This window comes from Hoplias malabaricus, chromosome 4 (genome assembly GCF_029633855.1).
Source record: "Hoplias malabaricus isolate fHopMal1 chromosome 4, fHopMal1.hap1, whole genome shotgun sequence".
NCBI classification, from domain to species: Eukaryota; Metazoa; Chordata; class Actinopteri; order Characiformes; family Erythrinidae; genus Hoplias; species Hoplias malabaricus.
This window is the reverse complement of record NC_089803.1, coordinates 731,415-749,118: the sequence shown is the minus strand read 5'-3', so window position 1 is coordinate 749,118 and position 17,704 is coordinate 731,415. Positions and strand designations below refer to the sequence as shown.

Genomic DNA, 17,704 nt, shown 5'->3' with positions numbered 1-17,704 from the left:
GTGAAACTTAATTTTTTGGTCTTGTTTCACCAGAAAATAACAGGTGTAGCATTTAAAGAGGAACAGAAATATTTTGAACCGGTTGCTAATGTTAGCATTAGATAATGTAACTAGATACAATGACAGAACAAAAATACATAAAAAAAAATATAAGATCAATTAGCCTCATGCTCTAACTTAGCTACATTACTCTGTGGTTGTCTGTAATTTTTTTATTATTAATCGCAAGGGGATATGGGTACTGAAAGAGCAACTAAGGCTTAACCATGATTATAACTCAAATTTAATAACCAAAATATTCATTAAATACATTGATTTAGTTGTATTCAAGGTTGAATTTTTGAAAGAAGTTAGTTTTGTACTTACAGAGTTTGTGAAGGTCAGTGTATCGATAGACAGCTCCGTTGAACAATACATTTAAAAAAAGCTTCAAACCCAGCAATCAGCAGCTCGCGCTGCCAGCTCCCTGACGAGCACAAGCAAGGGCACCCAGCAATTCTATATGCCGCGTCTAAATTTTATTCACCCCTCCATACCTCCTCCATGGACCTCCATAGAAGCTAAAGTAGCTAAATAACACAACCCAACCTTAATTTCAGTAACCAAAAATAGACCTGTTTAATCTTATTTTTTTCCACACTAAAGTACCCCTTTGTGAAAAAAGTTGAGGACCAATAAAGTCTCCTGACAGTACAACAAAATGCGAGAAACTTATCCTTGTGAGGACATCTGGTACTAACAAACACAAAAATATGCCACCCACAGCCAAAACCAGTGTTTGTTAATTATACTATGAACTTAATCCAATATGTAAAAGCGATCAAATACATTTTGTTTTCAACCCAAGTCAACTTCTGTCTGAAATACAAACCGGATTCCAAAAAGGTTGGAACACTAAACAAATTTTGAATAAAAACTGTATGCAATGATGTGGAGATGGCAAATGTCAATATTTTATTCATGATAGAACATAGATGACAGGTCCCACCTTTTTTGGATTTGTTGACAACATGAAATTTTGAGTCAACATATTTTTCCTTCAAAATGTTACATTCACTCAGATTAAACTTTTGTCATATATGTTCTATTATGAATAAAATATTGACATTTGCTGTCTCAACATCATCGCATTCAATTTTTATCCACAGTTTGTTTAGTCCCAACTAGTTTTTGGAATCCGGTTTGTAATAGTAATAATTTTAAAAAATAATAATAAAATTGTCAGTATGGAACTCTGTGGATTTGTTCTAAGTGGCCAGTAAGTCATCATTTTACCATACAGCAACATGACTTTGACAAAATTCTTCAGACCAAGTAATCAGTTCCACCTTTTAACAACATTATAGCAACATTGTAAGAAAGTAGACAGCATTGTGACCATGGAAAAAACGTTCTGCCCAATTCTGGGCCATATGCGGCATGCTTGGATCTGGCCCAGTTTCAAAAGTACTTTTTAAAGCCTGCTCATGTACAGTTGCCCAGATCCCAGCCATGTCTGCCAGCACTTACCCAGTTGCTAGCCGGAACAATTTTTATAGGGCCAGCTTTTATCTGCAGCAGATTTTTGCAAGGCTTTCTGCAGCCATTTTTAACTTTTAGTAATATACTGTGTAGTGATCGACCAATATGGGTTTTTTGATTGCCGATGCCGATTTGTAGACAGCTGTAGTGGCCAATATGTAAACCCGATATTCCCATTCCTCAGGTACTGAATAAACTAGAGGCATTTTCATGATTTATTTTTACAAAAATCCCTTTAAATTGGTAAAAGAAACCATTTAGAGGTCCTGAAATATATAGTGTTCAAAAGCTTATATAAGTGTTCAAAAGCTTATGAAAACCACAAAAAAATGTAGGCGCTTGTCTTATTTAAAAAAAAAAATGTTAGTGACTATAAATTGAAGAGTTCATGGGTCCCATTACTTCTTCTTTTTAAAATTGTGTCTCCAGTGGTCAACTTTCATCAGGTAAAATTTGGAGCTGATACCTCCTACTGATTTGAAGTTATTGAAGCTGGAGCAGACAGTGGACAGATGGCCTCTTTAGACCCCAAGCTCTCCATAAGGAAAATTATTACTTTTACTGCAAAAATACAGTGTACATACCTTGACTAGACCTAATGTTAACATCTTAGTTTTTTTCTTTACTTTCTATGAGAAACTTACCCCTCACCAAAGAGTAAAAACTCTTAGTTATGGTGTGTTTTATTCTGATGTGCTGAGCTTATTTCTGATGTTTACACTTGTTTCTCACCGACTACAGTGTTCCTTTAAATGACTGATGTGTTAAAAGGCAAGAGTTGCTCTCTGATTGGCTGTAGAGCGAGGCAACCACCCCCACATTTAAATGTTGCTCAGTGAGGGAAATGTAACTAGTAAAAGACATCTAAGCTTTGAAACATATTTATTGACTTGATTATTGTTTGTGGTTGCCAAACAGATCTGTTTGAGTCTGTCTCGCGGTTTCTGAGTCTGTTAGGCGCTGAAAACATTTGCGCTCTGCTGAGTGTTTGTCCCACCTCCTTGGGAATGCATCGCCATAACTCTGCCCCGATTGGTCTACAGATTTGATTGACATGTCGTTGGAAAGCTGAGCGCCTAAGCTACGCTGCAGTGACATAGGTCCACGGGGATCATATTTTAATTATTTTTTGAAAATGTGTACTATGTTTTTTCAAGATTTTTTTTTCGGCCAGTGCTCTTGACACAAACATGAGGATTACTCACGAACGGTTTGACAGAGAAGTTTGACTCAGATTTAGTCTCGTTTTGAAGGGTACTATGCAAGGTCATCATCCATCACTTCATCGATCATCATTTTTTCTCCTCATGTGTTGGACACTTCTTGATTGTTATCCTAAGTAAAATAAATGCTCACTTAATTTTAACTACACTCTTAGTAAAACCTATTACAGTAAACATATAAAAATATCTCAGTACAGGGCTACTGGTTACATTCTCTACCCTATCTTGGTGCCATTATTATTATTATTATTATTATTAATTGCACCACACACTTAAACTTTTACACATACATATCAGAAGTAGACAGAAAGATATATATGTAGTTAGTTATATCTAGTTTAATTAGTTTTTGGTTATAGCCGAATCTGCCTTATCCCTGCTTTTGCAGTTCGGCATCAGGAACTGGAAATTAAGGGCAGCTATGAAGGAGCATGCATTAACGGTGCCAGTGGGGCTAGATACAGCCTTAGGATTTACAGTTGTTGATACTTAATGGTAAGGAGGGATTGTAAAGCTAGCTAGGAGGGGGTGGGTCTAATTCTGGTTATTAGCACCTACTGGGTGCTGCTGAGGCAAAAGTGACAGGAAAAGATTTGTCAGAACAGAAGGAAAAAGCCTTGGGAAGAACCAAGTCAAAAGGGGAAATCCATCCTCAGCTGGTAAATAAACTTATTTTTGCTGTTTCGGTAGCAGTACGTAAGGTCGAACTGACTACAAATTCAGGAGAATATTGGTCACTAGTTGAAAGCCAGGACAAAGTGAATTTAACTAATTTATCTTTGTTTCTTTATTGTCTTTTATTTATTGCAGGACAGAAGACCATCTCTTTGGATATATTCTCAGGCTCAGTTCCAGTTTTTCCAGCAGTACATCAAGAAACATTTCCAAGTGGAATTTAACACAAAGTTGAGATCGAAAGGAGTTAAATGTGAGGATATGGAGGACAGAAGCTCCAGTTCTCAGGAAACATCCTTGGCCACTCCCCACACTCACACATCCAACAGGAAATCTCAGACAAGTGAAAACAAACGGAAAACTTATGACTGTGGAGAGTGTGGGAAGAGTTTTACTCAACAGGGTAATCTCAGAAAACACCAGCGCATTCACACAGGAGAGAAACCATATCACTGTTCAGAGTGTGGGAAGAGTTTTACTCAACAGGGTAGTCTCAAAACACACCAGCGCATTCACACAGGAGAGAAACCGTATCACTGTTCAGAGTGTGGGAAGAGTTTTACTCAACAGATTCATCTCAATTACCACCAGTGCATTCACACAGGAGAGAAACTGTATCACTGTTCAGAATGTGGGAAGAGTTTTACTCAACAGCGTAATCTCCAAAAACACCAACGCATTCACACAGGAGAGAAACCGTATCACTGTTCAGAGTGTGGGAAGAGTTTTACTGAACAGTGTAATCTCCAAACACACCAGCGCATTCACACAGGAGAGAAACCGTATCACTGTTCAGAGTGTGGGATGAGTTTTAGTCACATGCGTAGTCTCCAAATACACCAGTGCATTCACACAGGAGAGAAACCGTATCACTGTTCAGAGTGTGGTAAGAGTTTTACTGATCAGAGTAGTCTCCTAAAACACCAGCGCATTCACACAGGAGAGAAACCGCATGACTGTTCAGAGTGTGGGAAGAGTTTTACTCAACTGGGTAATCTCCAAAGACACCAGCACATTCACACAGGAGAGAAACCGTATCACTGTTTGGAGTGTGGGAAAAGTTTTAATCAACAGGGCAGTCTCCAAAAACACCAGCGCATTCACACAGGAGAGAAACCGTATCACTGTTCAGAGTGTGGGAAGAGTTTTACTCAACTGGGTGATCTCCAAAAACACCAGCGCATTCACACAGGACAGAAACCGTATCACTGTTCAGAGTGTGGGAAGAGTTTTACTCAACAGGGTAGTCTCCAAATACACCAGCGCATTCACACAGGAGAGAAACCTTATTACTGTTCACGGTGTGGGAAGAGTTTTAAACAGCTGCGTTCTGTCCGGAAACATCACTGCATTCGCCCAGAACCAGAAAGGTTAGCACTGAGTGAGGGATTACCTGCAGAGACTTGGATTTAATTACTTCATTGGGTCAAATTCAATGTAAAAATATCCTTAAAGCTGAATCAAATCAAATCAAATCAAATCAAATTTATTTATATAGCGCTTTTCACAACTGATGTTGTCACAAAGCAGCTTCACAGAATTCCAGTAAGACAAGATTGACATGAAATGTAAAGACAAATGTAAAACCCTCAAGTGAGCAAGCCAGGGGCGACAGTGGCAAGGAAAAACTCCCCCAGCTGAGGAAGAAACCTTGGGAGGAACCAAGGCTCACAAGGGGTGACCCATCCTCCTCTGGTCAATCTACTGGTGATGATAGTTAGTAGTCCATGAGAACTTCAGTGTAGGGACAGCTTCAAGGCACTTGGTGGTTGCTGGAGCGTGGGCAGCTGGTCTGAAGCGTGGAGGAGGATCTCGACAGTCATCCATCAGTGTCCAGACAGACAGGTGGGCAGTCGTTTAGGTGGGCAGTCCAGAGTGTGGCTAATGACTCCGGCAGATCTGACTATGACAGCATTAACTAAAAGGAGAGAACCAGGAGGACACACAGACACGGGAGCATCCTGAAACACTGGCATCCCTCCGCTCCACCGTCAACAAACCTGAGTGATCGCGAGAAGCGGCGGGACGACAGCACCAGCGTCTCAGTATACTATAATTCCCTGTGTCCATGGACCCCCCGGATCTGCCGCCTTTATCTATGGGGGAGCATTAGCTACCAAATGATAAACTAAACAAATGAGTTTTTAGCCTACATTTGAAGATTGCGACTGTGTCTGAGTCCCGAACATTTTCTGGAAGATCATTCCAGAGTTGGGGGGCTTTATAAGAAAAGGCTCTTCCCCCAGCTGAGGCCTTCTGAATTCTGGGAACATTTAAAAATCCAGTATTCTGTGATCTGAGTGAATGTGGGGGCTCATAATAGGAAATTGTATCTTGAAGATATTCAGGAGCAAGCCCATGTAGAGCTTTATATGTTAATAACAAAATTTTGTAGTCAATGCGGAATTTAACAGGCAGCCAATGAAGTGATGATAAAACTGGGCTGATATGTTCAAATTTTCTAGTTTTAGTGAGGACCCTAGCTGCAGCATTTTGAACTAGTTGAAGTTTTCTTAAATTGCTGCTGGTGCATCCTGACAGTAGTGCGTTACAGTAGTCAAGCCTTGAAGTAATAAAGGCATGTACTAATGTTTCTGCGTCCTGGAGGGATAAGGCATTTCTAATCTTAGCAATATTGCGAAGATGTAAAAAAGCTGTCCTAGTGATACTGCCTATGTGTTGATCAAATGATAAATCCGGGTCAATTATGACACCAAGATTTTTTGCTGCTGAACCAGGTTTAACTGGAAAGTTAGCTAGATTTAAAATTAAGTCTGATAATTTATTTCTTGTCACTTTTGGACCCAAAAGCAGGACCTCTGTTTTGTTGCTGTTTAGAAGGAGGAAGTTACGCAACATCCAGCCTTTCATGTCTTTTACACAGTCCTCTATTTTCTTTAATCTGTGCTTGTCATCGGGCTTGGCTGAAATATACAATTGTGTGTCGTCTGCGTAACAGTGAAAGTTAATGTCATGGTTTCTTATAACTGTGCCTAGCGGTAACATGTATAATGTAAATAATAATGGTCCTAAAATAGAGCCTTGTGGAATTCCAAATCTTACTTTAGAATAATTTGAATTTAGATTGTTTACTTTTACGAATTGATAACGTTCCGTTAAGTAAGATTTGAACCATAATAGGGCTGTCCCTGTGATTCCAACCATGTTTTCTAACCTTTCTAGGAGAATATTGTGGTCTATTGTATCGAAGGCTGCGCTTAGGTCAAGAAGCACCAACAGGGATACGTGGCCTTGATCAGAGGCAAGAAGAAGATCATTTGTTATCTTGACTAGAGCTGTCTCTGTACTATGATGTTGCCTGAATCCAGATTGGAATTTTTCATATATATGATTCTTATGTAGATATGAACTAAGTTGTTGGGCCACAGCTTTTTCTAAGATCTTAGACAGAAATGGCAAATTAGAAATAGGCCTGTAATTAGACAGTGTACTAGCATCAAGATTTGGTTTCTTGATCATAGGTTTAATAACTGCTAGTTTAAAAGCTTTGGGTACATGGCCCAGACTAAGGGATGAGTTTACTATAGTTAAAAGAGGATCAATAATAGCTGGTAGTACTTCTTTGAGCAACTTTGTGGGAATTGCATCAAGTGTGCAAGTTGTACAGTTTGCGGAGGTGATAATCTTCTCTAGTTCTAATTGTGGGAGTGGGCAAAAGGTTTCAAGTCTTTCTTTTACAGTTATATTATGTTTTATTTCATAACATTAGGTGGCAGCCAGGATGGATTTGATCCTGTGGCTAGTGTTTGTTGTCTAATATTCTCAATTTTATTATTAAAAAAGTCCATAAAATCTTTACTGGCGAGAGTTGCTGGAATTAGTTGTTCAGAACCTGCTTGATTTTTTGTAATTCTAGAAAACACACTAAACAGTGCTCTCGGATTATTTTTATTATGGGAGATCAGCGAGGCCAGATATGTTGAGCGAGCTTTAGTGAGGGCATTTCTATACTCTATAAGGCTGTCCTTCCAGGCAGAATGGAACACTTCAAGCTTGGTTGATCGCCATTTCCGCTCTAGTTTTCGTAATGTTTGTTTTAAAGTACGGGTCTTATCGTTATACCATGGTGCGAGCTTTTTCTGTCTTATACTTTTATGTTTAAGTGGTGCTACCTTTTCTAAAGTAGATCGACAGGTATTTTCTAGGTAATCAGTTAGTACATCTAGGTCCATTGGGTCTGATGGAGTTGGAACTGGGGTCGATAGTTCTGGTAGGTTTTCTATAAATTGTAGGGCGGTAGATGGTTTTATTATACGCCTTGTAGAATAGCGAGGGTTCTTACATATATTATGGATAAAACGTAGCTCATATGAAATTAAGTAATGATCGGAGATTGCTGAGGATTGCGGTAAGATATTAATTTTGTCAATGTTAAGACCTAGTGTCAGAACTAAGTCTAAAGTGTGGCTGCAGTAGTGTGTAGGCCCTGTTACATTTTGAGTAAAACCAATAGATTCTAAGATTGAGGTAAATGCCTTTTTTAGTGGGTCACTTTCCTTCTCAAAATGGATATTGAAATCTCCTACAATTATAACTTTATGATTGCACACCGCTAGGTTTGTAGCAAAATCGCTGAATTCTTTCAGAAATTCTAAGTACGGCCCTGGTGGTCTGTAAATGTTGCATAATAAAAATGCGTCCTTTTTTGTGACCGGATTTGTAATAATAGTGGAGAGAACCTCAAAAGAAGAGAAGGTGTCAACATTGTTTAAGACTAATTTCTAGGGTATTTTGGTAAATTACACATACTCCACCTCCTTTGCCTGATATTCTTGGGCTATGTGCATAATTATAGCCTAGGGGGGTGGCTTCATTTAGTGCTAAATATTCATTTGGTTTAACCCACGTTTCCGTGAGACAGAAAACATTGAATTTATGATCACTTATAATATCATTTACGATGAGTGCTTTTGAGTTTAGTGATCTTATGTTGAGTAACCCAAATTTTAGTTCTGAGGTGTTGCTGCTAGGTGTTGTGTATGATTTAATATTGATTAGGTTGCTGAAACAGGCTGATTTTGTTTTTCTACTTTTACATTTAGTTCGGGGGAAAGACACAGTCTCAATACAGTTGAACCTGGGTGACGTCTCAAGACAGTTCGCAGACGGTCGGTTTAGCCTGTCTGTCTGCGGCCTGGTCCCGGCTCTGGATTGTCAGCAGCTATCTACACTACTCTGCTGACTAACTAAAAGACTATGTGCTATGTGAATTGTGTAGTGCTTGGGAATTTTGGAGATGTCTGATTGAACTGTGTGATACCAGATGCCACTCACTGTTTATGGAATTTGTATTTTTATTATCAAGATTCGACCTCAGAATTAATTATTACAGGTTCTATTTATCCTTTCATTCATGTTCATTCATTGTTTTGTTTCACTGTTCTCCAAATAGAGACAATATAACTGTATTGAGCTTCCAAAAGACTTTGATCTTTGTCTCAACGTTACACAAAATAAGACTGGGTTTTTTCACTAACAAGTCACACTGTGCCAGAAACAATAGCTACTTCTTCTTTGCTATTTTTCTCATAACAATATGTACATGGGTACAGTGTGGAGCCGAGAAACTCTCATGTTGTCTCAGTCTACTTGTTGTAGGAGACAACCGACCAACTCTGAGGAGGTTCTGTAGAAGGGCTTTGGGACGCTCTGGAGCACAGCTGGGAATCAGTGCAGCTTGAGCTGGAGCTGGGGGAGGAGAGAGCTCTGACCGTCTGCCCCCATTATCATCATTCGTCACATGATCGCCATAACGGCCAAGCCTGCTTATCACAGTGGCAAGACAAGCGTTCCGTGGAAAAGCATTTATTATAACTAAGTTCAAAAGCAGTTGAATTATGATTTATTCTATTTCTTATTCTATTTCTATATTGTATCTATGTCTATAGTAGAGTCACTCAGGTGATATTACAGTATCCTGAGTACAAACATTATAATAATGTGTATCTTGCTCTAAAGATTCACATTCTATGATCATCTGATGACTCTCTGGACCCTCACTAAACCCATCCCTCACTAAAGTGGGATGGTATTCCCAAAATCCTCAGCAGTATCGCATGACCACCTCCACTTATCTGAGATCTTTTCATTGTTCCTAATCACCTGAAAATTAATCACATCAGTTTCTCCTTCGTGCTCATTAGACAGAGTATTTAAATACAGCGTTGGTTAAGCTTGTTGCAGAGTATGGCTTTATCTGTGTGTGCAGTGCTTTTCTATTGTTTTCTGCTTGCCTGGGTTTGGATCTTTTTGCCTATTTCTTTATTTCTCTGTTTGGATTTCCACTTTGGATCTGTTTGGATTTTTGGCTTGACTTCAGACTGCTCTGTTCATGGTTTTGGTTTGCCCCCTATAGGATATTGAACAGTTTTTTTAAAATATATATTTAATATATATTATATTATATATTAGTTTAATTAAACTTGTGTTGCTCAAGTTATCTGCTGACATCATGACATGTTAATCTTTCTCAAATGTACTTTTTAATCCTCCTGACATGTTCACTTCCTGCCCCTTACTTGAGTGTCCCCGGTCAAAATTGACTGGTCTGTTCGCAATCACACAGCTCCAGGGACCTGGAGGTTGTGGGTTCGAGTCCCGCTCCGGGTAACTGTTTGTGTGGAGTGTGGTGTGTTCTCCCTGTGTCTGCGTGTGTTTCAACCTGTGAATGTTTGTGTGTCAACCTGTGAAGGACTGGCGCCCCCTCCAGGGTGTGTTCCTGGCTTGCGCCCAGTGATTCCGGGTTGACTCCGGACCCACCGTGACCCTGAACTGGATAAGGGTTACAGACAATGTATCAATGAACATGTAAGGTAAAAAATAAATTGAAAATCAAAGACCAAACTCAACATGAAGATTTTTGGGCATGCAAATTCACACACGAGTGGCCTTTGACACTCGGGTCAGACTAGGCACCACATTTGTAGCATCTCAGAGCACTTCCTTTTCTGCCCATGTCCTTGTTGGGGGAGAGCAGCGAAGGCAGCGGCTGGGGCTGGGGCTTGCACACTCCTAACCAGACTGGCAGAGATTAGGAATTTGATGATATAATAAAAACAGATAGAAGGTAAATGCTAGTTGTTGTGGAAAATATTTTATTATTTAAGCCTGATATTTGTATAACTAAGTAGAAGCTCAAACTGTTGCCAAAGTTGTGTGTAGTTCATAATCATAAGCAGGTGGGAACTTCTCATTCAGATAATGGCAAAGAGTTTGTGGATAAAACAGTGAAATTAGCAAAAAAAATTGGGAATTAAACAGTGCCTGGGTCCAGTACACCATCCGCAAAGCCAAGGGATTTGTGAACAAATGAATGGTGTTTTCGAAAAACAGATGTTGCTATTTGTATCTGATATTTTTGCAAAAGATACTGGTTGTTGTTTCTTTCTTCCAGAATGAAAGGGGGGAAGAACACTGTAAGGGTGAAGGGTTTTTCGAGGTTCCGGTGTACTACAGGGATCCAAAAATTAAAACTAAAGGACTTTGAATCAGAACTGTGGAAACTTGATCAGATTCAATGTCTTCAACATTACATCCAAAGGCAATACTGCTGAAGGACTGTGGAGTGACAATTTGATGTGTTTCTTAATATTGAATTGTTTTGTTAATTGATCATTTTTTGGATATTGATAGAAGTTTGGATGAGTGATATTTAAATGTAACAACTGTATACAATGTTGATTTATAGACTGATGCAATTTAAGCTGTGTAAATGTATTAGAATCTCAGATGTTTTGTTTTTTCTTGGTGATAGGGATATGGGCTGTGTCAGGTAGGGACAGGTCCATTGGAAGGTCCGATGGGTCGACCAGCCTGAATTTGGACATTAGTTTGATTTTATTCTCTGAGGTTTCTATATACATTTACTTAAGTCCCTACACATATAGTAATTTAAATTGGACAGGAGTACTTTTAAGTGATCGCTTGGCAACAGGATTGTGAGAGATTTTTTCCTGTCTAGAATGTTTGAAGGATATTTCAAGAAAGATGGCTGCCTGGCAGGTTTTTTCGCTCTCACACTCCGCAAAAACCTATAATATTGTGTAGGGTTTAATATTAAATTACTACAACCATGTACATTATTCTTGACAACGTATGCTATTCTAAAATTTCCGAGACTAATATATATATATATATATATAATTTAATGTCTTACATAGGCATATGTTATTAAGTGGGTGCAGTGCATAGGATGACCCATTGTTCTTAAATTTTTACCTACATAGGGGTTTTGTCTCTGTGTGAATGGGATGTTGGGTAGCAAGACAAGATGTCCTTACAAGATAACTCTTTAACAGGACAGAAAGTGAAGTAAACATAAGCCATAGTATTCACCATATGTTGACACTGACCAACCTATATAAACTAAACCCGCATGAAGGTAATATCAGAAGATATTGTCTAACTTCTCAGCAAGCTGTCTATAGGGGCTTGTTAAGATGCTGTTCTTTTCATTGTAATAAATCTGATTATTTTGCAATGAAAGAATGGTGTCGGTGTAGAAGTCTTTTTCAGCATCTTCTTCACAATACTGAAAATAAACTACATATTCACATCAGAAAACGTCCACACACACACTAACGTCACCAGAAATGTTTAGAAATGTGTGTGTGTGTGTGAGTCAGTCATCATGAAGAGCTCATGTAGGAGTGATGTAGCCTCTAAACAGTGTCCTACAGTAAAGAGTTCCCCACTGTTCTCCTACATCACTCATAAACCCAACACTAACAGCCTACACCCTCACCACCGCAGCAGTTCACACACATCACATTCACCACTTCACCTCCTCTCTAGGACTGTTTTATCTTTCAGTTTTTAAAAAAACACAATGTTGACGTGTGGAATTAGTTCATCCCTATCTTCCTATAAGAACCCTGTCAGTTTTACAGTGTTTTACATCTGTTTCTAAAACTCATCATTAACTTAAACATTTCTTTAAAACTGCTTTTATTCACAGTGTCACTTTGTGGAGGTCAGTGGAACAGTGTGTCTTTGAACAGAGAGAAAGCAGCTGTGAACACATGAAATGTGTGTGGTATTTTCACACAGATGCAGGTAGCCCATGCCATAGACACTGATGTCTCCCCCATACTGCTGTGAGTGGATTAGACACAGCAGTGCTGCTAGAGTTTTTAAACCCTCAGTGTCACTGCTGGACTGAGACTAGTCCACCAACCAGAGACATCCAGACAACAGTGTCCTCTGTGTGTGTATTTGTGTAAGAATATTCCCCAGTGAATGTGGAGAGACACGTCCCAAGACTCTGTCAGGAACTGACCTTGGAGAACATGTCCACCTTATGGAAGGTTCTCCATCTCAAAGAAACTCCACAACTGAGTTCCTTGGACACGACATTAGGGATCAGTGGAGATCTTCCCAGCGCCTGAAGGTACATTACAACTGGAAACAATCAGCAAACTGCTCCTGGCCCTGGATCAGGGAAGAGTTTCAGAGTTCAGGATCAGAACCCTTGAAGAGAAACACTGCCCCTAATGGTAAAGTCACTAGTGAACATTACTGGTGAATATGAAGGGGTTCAGTCAGTGTAGGAACATGAAGGTCCAGTGTTTACTGTGTGTTCAGAGAAGGTGAACTTGGACAGTGATCTGTCTGAAAGGGAGGATGAGGCCAAATATTACATTCTCCTTAAAAGATGGCAGCTCAGGGTCAGAGAGGATGCACAGTGGGGTGTGTGGGAATCTGAAGACAGGGAAGACACCACCAACAAAAGTACTCCGAGTGCCATTTACTAAAAATGTAAGACACAGTTAACACTGCTTTAATCAGGAGGTTAAACCAAGCTCAGGGTGGACACTGGACACTGCCAAAGGAAAGAAACAAATAAAACCACTTACCCACTGAACAAACAAATCTCTCCTCACTAAAGGTACACAGTAGCACTCGCCCTTTACCTAGTGTGTCTCTACAGAAGTGATCTACCATCTTTATGAGAAGCCCCTTTTCTCGCCTGTCCACACTGAGCTGGAAGAGGTGGGAGCAATAAAACAACAGGAGGTGTAGTGTTAGCAAAACTAAGACTAAAAACTCTTAAAACAACTCAAAACTGTCCTCTGAACGCTTCACAGCAACATTAACATTTTAGCAGCAACAACCTTAGAGCTTTAGCCACAAACAGCACTTTAGTCTCAACATTAATGTGTGAACAGCCACAACAAACACATCCCTCCCATCTCCCCAGTCAACCCCCACTTCTGGCTGCCTGACGCTGCTTATGAAGAGAAAGTCCTGCCTCCAGTCCTCAAGCAGCGTTTCCCATTGGTGGAGCAGGAGAAAACATCACACGCAGGGAACACTTCCATTGGTGGAGACCACTCCCACCTGCAGCAGGAGAGATTAGAGGAGTAAAAAAGTAAAGAAAAGAAGGAGAAACAGACGTGTGTCTGTCACCAAACACAGAACAACAACAGATTCCACCTTAGTCTCCCTCAACATCCAGAGTTACCAGTGAGGTCCCTACTTTACTAATCCCACAGTTCTATTCATCCCCTCCTCACTCTTTACTACCACTACCATGTTGTACTCATTAACATCTCCTCACAGCAATAAACACACCACTGGAATGTGTCGTCTCTTCACGTTTTCCACCATAGATCTGAGTAAATCCTGCTGTAATAGCTCTCACTCTTCAGTCCCTTTTTAACAGCATCTCTTTTCTAAAGCACACAGATTATTCACACCATACACTCCACTCCTTCTTCCATCTGGAGTCATTTTAAATGGCAGTTAATGACAGATTCTCCCCAGTGTTGGCTGTAGACTGTTCCCAGCCCCAACTACAGGTCTCCTCTGTGTCAGGAGAGATATAAACCTGAAAGACTGGGAGAAAAATGTCCTTCCTCTGAGCTCCATGAAGACTCTGCATCAGGAATGACGAGCATCATCAGGACAAAACTCCTCCCTCTGTGCTCACAAGTTTTATATTTTAAATATTTTATATTTATTATTTTATATATATTTTTTATATTTGTGAGTGGACATGGCAGTGAGAGGACACTGCAGTGGGTGGACATGGTAGTGAGAGGGCACTGCACTGAGTGGACATGGTAGTGAGAGGGCACTGCAGTGGGTGGACATGGTAATGAGAGGGCACTGCAGTGAGTGGACATGGTAATGAGAGGACACTGCAGTGAGTGGACACAGCAGTGAATGGACATGGTAGTGAAAGGACACTGCAGTGAGTGGACATGGTAGTGAGAGGACACAGAAGTGAGTGGACATGGCAGTGAGAGGACACAGCAGTGGGTGGATATGGCAGTGAGAGGGCACTGCAGTGGGCGGACATGGCAGTGAGAGGGCACTGCAGTGAGTGGACATGGCAGTAAGGAAAAATAAAACACAAAGGTTTTGGAAACCGTAGCCGGTCTTGTGTGTTGTTCTTTGTGAGAAAAGACAGTGGTCTTGCCTCTTTCCTGTGAGATATACCTCAGTAAATATCCTCCTGTAACAGCTGAACTAAATCTGGGGTTAAACAGAGTCACTTTAACTGCAACAGGTGTGAATTGACTGCTAGTGAACAGGAGTCTGAATTTGATTGGTTCATTCTGAACACATCTCGAGTTATAAGAGGGTGTTCACACTCACACAACCACATCATTTTAGTTTTGTGTTTTTATTTTCCTCTAAATGAGTTCAGTGTGTTTTTCACACTAAAGAGGCACATTAAAGGTGTAAATAAATCTGAAATGTAGTGTGTAGACTTTTATATCCACTGCAGTTAAAGTGATAAAACCCTGGTAAAGGGTTCAAATAAGCCCAGTTAGAAATAACAGGACACTTCCAGGTTCCAACTCTAGACTCAGTTCTTAAATGGTTAATAAGGTAGAAGAGCTGAGAAATAAAGACAGAAACAGTCCTGATTCACTGTGTTCCACTGTTCCCTGAGAACACACTAAGGTTCTGCTATAAGCTGATTCAGACAGGTAGGTCAGGAGAGAGCTCTGATTGGTCCAGTAACACATGACTCCGCCCCTTTACCTGTAAACAACCTGCAGCTCTTCCTGCTGAGCAGGTGTAATCCAGTCCAAACCGGATTTTAAAGAGAAAGTAAATGTGCCGCAGTGGAGTGTGTGGAGGGATGAACCAGAGAAAACACACAGAGGCAGGTACTGCATTTTAACTTAATGACTGGATGATTATTCTGTGTGTGTGTGTGTGTGAAGGTCAGAACCAGAGAAAACACACTGAGGAAAATACTGCAATTTAATTTAATGACTTGAGGATTACAAATGTGTGTATGTGTGTAAAGATCAGAACTCAAATGTTTAAAACAGAAATATTAACAGAATTATTAAAACATTTTCAGACTGGATAAAGTTGATCCAGAGTTCTCTGTGGCCCTCTGCTGGACAAATTATATTTAACATCATTTAGGTGTTGTACTGACTCACTATTTTTATAAAAATAAATGATACTCATGAGAAATGTTGCTGGCAGATGTAAATAAAGGCAACACACACTCCACCAACAAAGCAGTAAAACATTTTGTTCAGTGCTGTTTTGTAAAAAATGTCACGAGAATCAATGATACACTGCTGAGAGAGAGAGAGAGAGAGAGTGATTTAAAGACTCTTTATGCTGTGTTTGATAGACTGCACCAAGCTTCTTTGACTTTAAATCTGGCTAACTGTGAGTTTGGTAAGGCTACAGTTACTTACCTAGGGAAGCAGGTTGGTCAAGGCCAAGTTCATCCTGTTGCTGCAAAAGTGCAGGTAATTATTGATTTTCCTGCACCGTGTACAAAACGGGAGTTAAGACTTTTTTGTTGGTATGGCAGGATATTACCGTGGGTTCTGCAGGAACTTTTCTGATGTTGTTTTACCTCTAACTAATTTACTACATGCCTCTTGTGAATTCGTTTGGTCTAATGACTGCCAACATGCTTTTGAATCTGTAAAAACATTGCTCTGTAATGCTCCTGTGCTCTCTGCTCCAGATTTTACACGGCCATTCAAGCTGGATGTGGATGCTAGTGCAACTGGTGCTGTTCTTCTGCAAGAGGATTTAAGTGGTATCAACCATCCAGTGTGCTATTATTCCAAAAAGTTTTTAAAACATCAGCTTAACTACAGCACTATAGAAAAGGAGGCATTGGCATTGTTGTTGGCATTACAAAATTTTGAGGTCTGTGTTGGATCTAATTCATGGCCCCTTGTTGTGTACACTGATCATAATCCGTTGATTTTTCTCTCTCGAATGAAAAACTCAAATCAACGAATTATGAGGTGGGCACTTATGGTTCAGGAATTCAATCTGGAGATTTGTTATAAAAAGGGTCAGAGAATGTATTAGCTGATGCTCTTTCTCGTGTTTATATTTTTTAAAATAACATGGTATGTTAAATTTTGGTGGTGGGGTGTTACATCCCGTGTTATTTTGGAGTGTTTGTTTTTCTTTCTCTTTGTTGGAGATTTTAGGTGAATGCTCTTGGGGCTGATTTGCTGCCTGTTGCTCCACCCACATGCTTCACTTCTGATTGGCTGGCTCTGATGGCGGGAGATTTAAAAAGGACCCTTGTCCTGGAGTTGGGGAGCTGCTCCTTTTCTTCTATCCAAGCCGATGCTTTGCTTCAGCGGGCTGCCCAACAGTGTCAGACCAAAGTTCTTTTGATGTTGTATTTTAAACAGGATTTGTAAGGGAGACTTGCCATTTTGTTTATGCTTTTGGGCCCTGTTTTTTGGTGAGAGTAGACAGGGCAGCTATTTGTATTTTCTTTTCTGTAAGTTTAGTTAGTGAAGTTGGTTTATTGATAGTTATTGTTTGTTATTTTGTCCTGTGGTCCCCTGAAGCTTTATCCTGTTTTCTAAGAAGCTTTTAAAGCTGTCATGAGGCAATATTGAATGCTAAAAACAATAAATTATTACCTTTAGTATCTGTTTCTTTCTTTTGGTGACTTTATTTAAGAGTTACTTTTGTCTGAGGCTGAGTTTTTTTTATAAATAATTTATAAACTTTTATTATGTCCAACCCCTAGTGGACGTAATACACAATTTATGTCACTTATACTATTTCCTGCATTAGATTATTGCAATGCATGGTTTTCCAGGGCCGCACAGTGACGCAGTAAGTAGTGTCGCTGTCACACAGCTCCAGCTCCCGGGGTTGTCGGTTCGAGCCCCACTACGGGTGACTGTCTGAGGAGTTTGGTGTGTTCTTGCTGTGTCTGGGTGGATTTCCTCCCAAAAACATACATTTGTAGGTGGATTGGCGACTCAGAATTGTCCATAGGTGTGAGTATGTAAGTGTAT

General features: G+C 39.9%; 1 protein-coding gene across 1 annotated transcript in view; it reads left to right on the top strand.

The window, feature by feature from the left end:
• The window catches only part of LOC136694206 (zinc finger protein 850-like), a 241,995-nt gene that overhangs the window by 142,833 nt on the left and 81,458 nt on the right, over positions 1-17,704 (top strand). Inside the window, exons 4-5 of the mRNA XM_066667587.1 lie at positions 3,833-4,662; positions 15,466-15,478. Coding sequence (XP_066523684.1) covers positions 3,833-4,662; positions 15,466-15,478 — 843 coding nt within the window. The remainder of the gene's footprint in view (positions 1-3,832; positions 4,663-15,465; positions 15,479-17,704) is intronic.